This window comes from Prosopis cineraria, unplaced genomic scaffold (genome assembly GCF_029017545.1).
Source record: "Prosopis cineraria cultivar Desert tree isolate PC_DT_omini unplaced genomic scaffold, ASM2901754v1 PC4, whole genome shotgun sequence".
Taxonomy (NCBI): domain Eukaryota; kingdom Viridiplantae; phylum Streptophyta; class Magnoliopsida; order Fabales; family Fabaceae; genus Prosopis; species Prosopis cineraria.
Genome location: NW_026555335.1, coordinates 4,861,414 through 4,867,447, shown reverse-complemented (window position 1 = coordinate 4,867,447; position 6,034 = coordinate 4,861,414). Strand labels below are relative to the sequence as shown.

The following is a 6,034-nucleotide window of genomic DNA, read 5'->3' as shown; positions in this document are numbered from 1 at the left end:
AAAATGATATGTATTTTGATATAACTATATTAAATACATTCATATTAATTAAGAAGGATAAAATTAAAAAGAAAAGTTCAATTATTAAAAAATATTCTATATTTTAAGTTAAAAATTACTTTTAAAAATAGAAATGGAGGAATAATTTTTTCTTTTTTCTTTTTTTTTTTATTTTCATTAACGCTACTCCGGTCTCCCGTATATGCCCAATCCACCCTATGCTAATTCAGCTTACAAAGCAGCGTTCAGCAGCAGCGCCAGATCCTCCTATAGTGGCATCAGATCGCAGAGCTGTACGCGGGTACGTGACTCTTCATTTCCTCGTCTTCCGTTGTTTCTTTTGCCTCTCGTCAAAACTGAGTCGCAGTGTTCAAATTTGTGCCCTAAACGGCTAAACCATAATCAATTTGAGATTTGGGCTTGAAAGTTGAAAGAGAGGGTTTGAGGTGTCCGCGCGTGTGGTTGATTCTCGTATAGAGTGCGATCGAACTTTGCATTCGCAGAGTAGAAGTAGAGATAGAGGAGAGAGGAGGCGATAGAGAGTGAGGATGGCTAGAAACGGGTCTCGGTTTTCGTTTTGTTAATGGGATTTAATAAATTCTTTGATTGATATGATTATGGTTTCCGATTCCTCCAATTTTATTTCATTGCTTGTTGTCGTTCTCAGTTGGCGTTCTGCGGTTCTCACCTCCGCTACCCTGTTCGCATTTGTCCGTCCTCGCCTGTGCTTCTCGCCTTCCGTCGTAGTGTTCGGTATTTCGTAATGCGTTTTCTTAATAATTTTCAGTCTGTCATTTTGTAATGTTGACTTGAGGGTTCGGAGTTTTCACTTTGAAAAGGCTAACCTGAATGGTGGTTATTGATTGATGATTTTTAACTGTTTTCGACGTTTTTTTAATTTTTTTCCCCTTGAAAAAAGACATATTTTGAATGTAGATGGTGGTTACTGTTTGATGATCTAGATGCGTCCATTTATTCGGTTAGACAGCATTGTCTAATTACGTATTGTATTTTCAGGAATTTGAATTTGATTGTACAATTCGGTCTGATTACTGATTCATTGTTCATATAGTAATGTTTTTGAATCATATGATTAAATTAATGGTTGGGAATTGGGCCTGTATCCTCTAGCTGATTTGAGTATAATGCTCTTGGTAAATAGGAATTATAACCTGGTTTCTGTCGGTTCCCTAACATTAACCCTTAATGTTTTGTTGTAAATAGAAATTTCTGTGAGGAAACCATGAAAAGCATTCTTTCTCTCCAGAGGACATCCCTAGTCCGATATCATAGTGAGAAGTGGGGTCATGGTTTCAGATTATTTAGCACCCAGGGTGCTTCTACTACTGGCACTCCTCAGGCTGCACCACCACCACCACCACCTCCACCTCCAGAGAAAACCCATTTTGGTGGCCTTAAAGACGAGGACAGGATTTTTACTAACTTATATGGGTTACATGATCCTTTTCTCAAAGGTGCCATGAAACGGGGTGATTGGTATCGAACTAAAGATCTGGTACTTAAGGGGACTGATTGGATTGTAAATGAAATAAAGAAGTCTGGTCTTCGTGGACGTGGTGGTGCTGGTTTCCCTTCTGGCCTCAAGTGGTCATTCATGCCAAAAGCATCTGATGGGCGTCCTTCGTATCTTGTTGTCAATGCTGATGAAAGTGAACCTGGGACTTGCAAAGACAGAGAAATTATGCGACATGACCCGCATAAATTGTTAGAAGGATGCTTAATTGCTGGAGTGGGAATGCGGGCTAGTGCTGCTTACATTTATATAAGGGGTGAATATGTAAATGAGCGGAAAAACTTGGAAAAGGCTAGGAAAGAGGCTTATACAGCTGGTTTATTGGGTAAAAATGCCTGTGGCTCAGGCTATGATTTTGATGTGCATATCCACTATGGTGCTGGTGCTTACATTTGTGGTGAGGAAACAGCACTTTTGGAAAGTCTTGAAGGGAAACAAGGTAAGCCAAGATTAAAGCCACCTTTCCCCGCCAATGCAGGGTTGTATGGTTGTCCTACCACTGTTACAAATGTGGAGACAGTGGCTGTTTCTCCTACTATTTTAAGGCGTGGGCCAGAATGGTTTGCCAGCTTTGGCAGGAAGAACAATTCTGGGACAAAATTATTTTGTGTCTCTGGGCATGTTAACAAGCCTTGCACTGTTGAGGAGGAAATGAGTATTCCCCTGAAAGAGTTGATAGAGAGGCACTGTGGAGGTGTTAGAGGAGGATGGGATAATTTGCTTGCAATAATTCCAGGAGGATCATCTGTTCCTCTAATTCCCAAGCATATATGTGATGATGTTTTGATGGATTATGACGCACTCAAAGCTGTCCAGTCAGGGTTGGGGACTGCAGCCGTGATTGTGATGGATAAGTCAACTGATGTTGTGGATGCTATTGCTAGGCTTTCTTACTTCTACAAGCATGAAAGCTGTGGGCAGTGCACACCATGTAGAGAGGGTACAGGATGGCTCTGGATGATCATGGAAAGATTGAAAGTTGGGAATGCAAAGCTGGAAGAAATTGATATGCTTCAGGAGGTGACAAAGCAAATCGAAGGGCACACAATCTGTGCCTTGGGCGATGCTGCTGCATGGCCAGTGCAGGGTCTTATCAGGCATTTTAGGCCGGAGCTTGAAAGAAGGATTAAAGAGCGTGCAGAGAGGGAGTTGTTGGAGGCTGCTGCTTAGACTTTGTATTGAAGGTTGTTTCTTGTATCTCTCTTTCTAGTTAGTTAACAAAAGTTGTACTTTCTTCTTCCTAATTTTATTGTGATTGAATCTGGAAGCAATGTAAAAGTGAAGGGGGGGAATTCATGATTGTATAAATAATTTATTTGTTTTCAGAAAATAATTAAATTTCTACTGTGTTATCTGGCACAAATTGTTGATGGATACTTTTGACTTCTAATGCTCAAATCTAAAAGTCTAAACAGAATTTAGTTTGTAATGTACTCTTTATGAATCCCAGAAGAGGGAGATTTGCATGGTAACTTGAGTTTTTGAGCTGGCAAGAACTTACCTAGATAATCATCCACCCAATTGTTGAGATACACTAGCTTGCTATTGCAGTTTCATCGTAGAAATTTAATGTGTGCCAGTATTGTTGATATCCATGGAGATCTGTCCCTATTTAGATAAAGCAAAGATTTGGTACAAGGGGGTAGATGGTTGTTCTTAGAAACTGTATCTTGGTATTTTGCTCATATAATACCCGTTATCCTGTCTGATGGAATTCAAATCAATTCAACCTCATTGTAGCTCTCTGCTTTGCGTTTCCTTTATTTAATGGCTTGATTTCTACAAGTTGGTTTTGTAACTACTATATATATACATTTATATATATATATATATATATTTTTTTTTGAATACAAGTTTACAGCTACTTTTGATATGCCTATCTTATTCTTCTTCAATTTGTTTCAACTGGTTTTTGTTGAGTACTTTGTTTTACTTAGTTATTGCTTGTATAACATCTCCCGGGTTATCATATGGAATACATTGCTTAATTGTGGTTGTGATTTGTGATCAAGTAGAAATGTGAACTCAACGTCTAGAAGCAATTGGGTAACGCACAAGACATCAAGACTACTTTATGATTTCATTGAATGTGCTACAGTATCTTGTAGATTTATGGGTAAAGCTGGTTGCTACTATTTTTGTGTGTCCACTTGAACTAATAATTGAACATCAGTTGTAAATCTTATTTTCTTTTATAATGTGTGTGTAGGGCTAAGCATACTGGTGGATAGCAAGAAATATAATAAAGTCTGCCCCTGATTTTGGAAGGATTGATGGCCCGGGTTTCTGTGGCTTTAACGTATTTTTCATTTTAATTTAAAAAATTTAGCACTCAATGACTGGAACCGGATATATCTTCTGGTTCTGGGCTTCGATGTAATGGTTCTGGGCTTCGATATAATGGGTTTCCTGAACATGGCCTTCAACACATTTTCGTGTATGATAATAATATATATTGTTAACTGTACTAAACAACCGATGATTATGTGTTGTCTGTTGTTTATCAGTCAGTCATGATGATGATGATGAGTTGTAATGTGAACTACATTGCCGGGGCAGAACGATGGTAAGGTTGGTCTGTCATTTTGTAATAGCCAAACTATCTTCTGTCACGGTCTGTTCGTCCAATCATCTGGTAGGATTTCCTTACAATCATAGATGCGTCCTTTAATTGGGAAAAATTACTGCATATGGGTTTGATTTGTGTTAAATTTACTTGTTATTGCTCCTCTCACCTACAATTTTGTGTTTTAATCAAAAAATGATTCTTTAAAAAAAAATGTGTTATCTTTTGGTCTCAAAGATCAATGACTAATTAAGTGAAAACCTGTTAGATCAGAACTTTAAGATCCTGAATTGTAGAGTCAAGTTCTTCAATCAATGTTACCTGATATAGAGTCCACCATGCACTCTTGCGGTTTTAAAGCTGCCTGAAAAAACATTGTGTTATTATGTTTTAACAAATTGAAAAACTGATTGCATATGGGCTAGAAGTCTAGAATTCTATTTAAGGTTTGACTTCGGATTGCTCCTCTCTAGAAGCGCACCTAAGATGATTGAACAGTAAAGAGAACCAATCAATTCAATGAAAGAGAGAGTAATCAAAGGAACATAATGTCAGACATAATTTGTATTTTTGGGATTGATTTTTAAATATTTTATTACAGGATTAACAGTCCGCATTAGTAGGATCTTAAGGAGAAAATTAGTTTAGTTGAAACAGTTTATATCATTTTAATTAAAATTAAGTGAGATTCCTTCAAAGTTCAAACATCCCAGAGATATAGTACCAGGGGGGGATTAGGTGAGATAAATAAAAGACGGAATAAAACAAAAATGAAAATGATAGGATTATGACCTTTCAACCTCTTGATCTTATCCACTTGGACTTTGGAAAACGCATGAAAGAAAGGATGCCATTTATGTAAAAGTTTTGACGAGGTTGTTATTTTTACACCCAATTTTCTTTTTCAAATACAAGTTCATATTCTGAGATAGATTGCTTGGAAAAACAACTCAAGAGTGCTAGATTACAAATACAGTCGTTTGCGCATTAGTTGAAATAAAGTGACAGAAAGTGATGAAAATGAAAAAATAAGTTTCTGATAAGATTGAACGGCTTAACAAAAAAATACACACTCACGAAAATTAGATTATTGACATACTGCACAAAGTAATTTTAACTAATAATAGCTTCCTTGATATAACTTTTTTCATCGACAAAGTTCAAACTCTTGATCTTACTTGAAGAAAATCAAAATCATTTTTTATTCGATACAACCACAGTTAGTAGGCCTAAGGTGTAAATTGTTATAAAACTTCCACTTCCTTAACCAGCTAAAACAATTGGAGGTGTCTTCCAAGGCTGATATATATGAATGGTCTGTCTAATGTTGATCTTCAACTTGAGGTCTCTTTAAGAAAAATGTTCCCCGTTGAATTAAAAAATAAATTGGAAAAAAATCAAGATATGATGATTAGTTAGACAATCTTCAAAGGACCGAATTTTCAAAAAATTTTATGCATCTTATTTAGAAGATTTGATTAAAACTGTCAAACATGAAAAACAAAATATTGATAAAATGTTAAAATTGTGACATGACAAAATGAGTTAGTATTTTTTTAGTAAGAATACCTATCAATTGAATTGTATATCAGTCATCACTGAGACGATGACCGCAAAATTACCGTTGAGCATGGATCTAAAATTTAAACAAATAACTAACATTATCTTGAGGTTAATCATTTAGGTGGACACTTTTAAGTTTTAACCCTTCTTTTTTGGACCAAAACACTTTTAAGTAGTTTAGCTGTTAAAAGAAAAACAATATTCAATGTAAAATTGGAAGTGTAGGGTTAAAAATGGTATAATATTTTTATAACCCGAAAAGTAATGTGAGGTGAATTAAATAATTTAAATCAGGATTAGGATGCGATGTGACTGTGGTGTAACTTAGCGATTAAACTCTCGACCCATTGTTTAGTTGGCGCTTTCCCACA

The 6,034-nt window shown here is 36.2% G+C and overlaps 1 protein-coding gene across 3 annotated transcripts; it reads left to right on the top strand.

Annotated features, from left to right (window-relative positions):
• The first annotated feature begins 192 nt into the window (after positions 1-192).
• Positions 193-4,186, top strand: LOC129309434 (NADH dehydrogenase [ubiquinone] flavoprotein 1, mitochondrial). Of its 3 annotated transcripts, none has more exons than XM_054951011.1 (4): positions 211-301; positions 668-760; positions 1,225-2,718; positions 3,744-4,186. In XM_054951011.1, the coding sequence occupies exons 1-3, from the start codon at positions 219-221 to the stop codon at positions 2,702-2,704; spliced, it is 1,656 nt and encodes a 551-aa protein (XP_054806986.1). In that variant the 5' UTR covers positions 211-218; the 3' UTR covers positions 2,705-2,718; positions 3,744-4,186. The 3 variants fall into 3 exon arrangements, with proteins under 3 accessions (XP_054806987.1, XP_054806986.1, XP_054806988.1); XM_054951013.1 differs by having other exon boundaries at positions 253-301; positions 668-753; XM_054951012.1 differs by lacking the exon at positions 668-760 and having other exon boundaries at positions 193-301.
• The last annotated feature ends 1,848 nt before the right edge of the window (positions 4,187-6,034 follow it).

Coding starts and splice junctions, on each gene's coding strand:
- LOC129309434 (XM_054951011.1), top strand. CDS start 219: ATGCTAATTCAGCTTACAAAGCAGCGTTCAGCAGCAGCGCCAGATCCT. Junction 302..667: donor GATCGCAGAGCTGTACGCGG/GTACGTGACTCT, acceptor TGTCGTTCTCAG/TTGGCGTTCTGCGGTTCTCA. Junction 761..1,224: donor GTCGTAGTGTTCGGTATTTC/GTAATGCGTTTT, acceptor TGTTGTAAATAG/AAATTTCTGTGAGGAAACCA.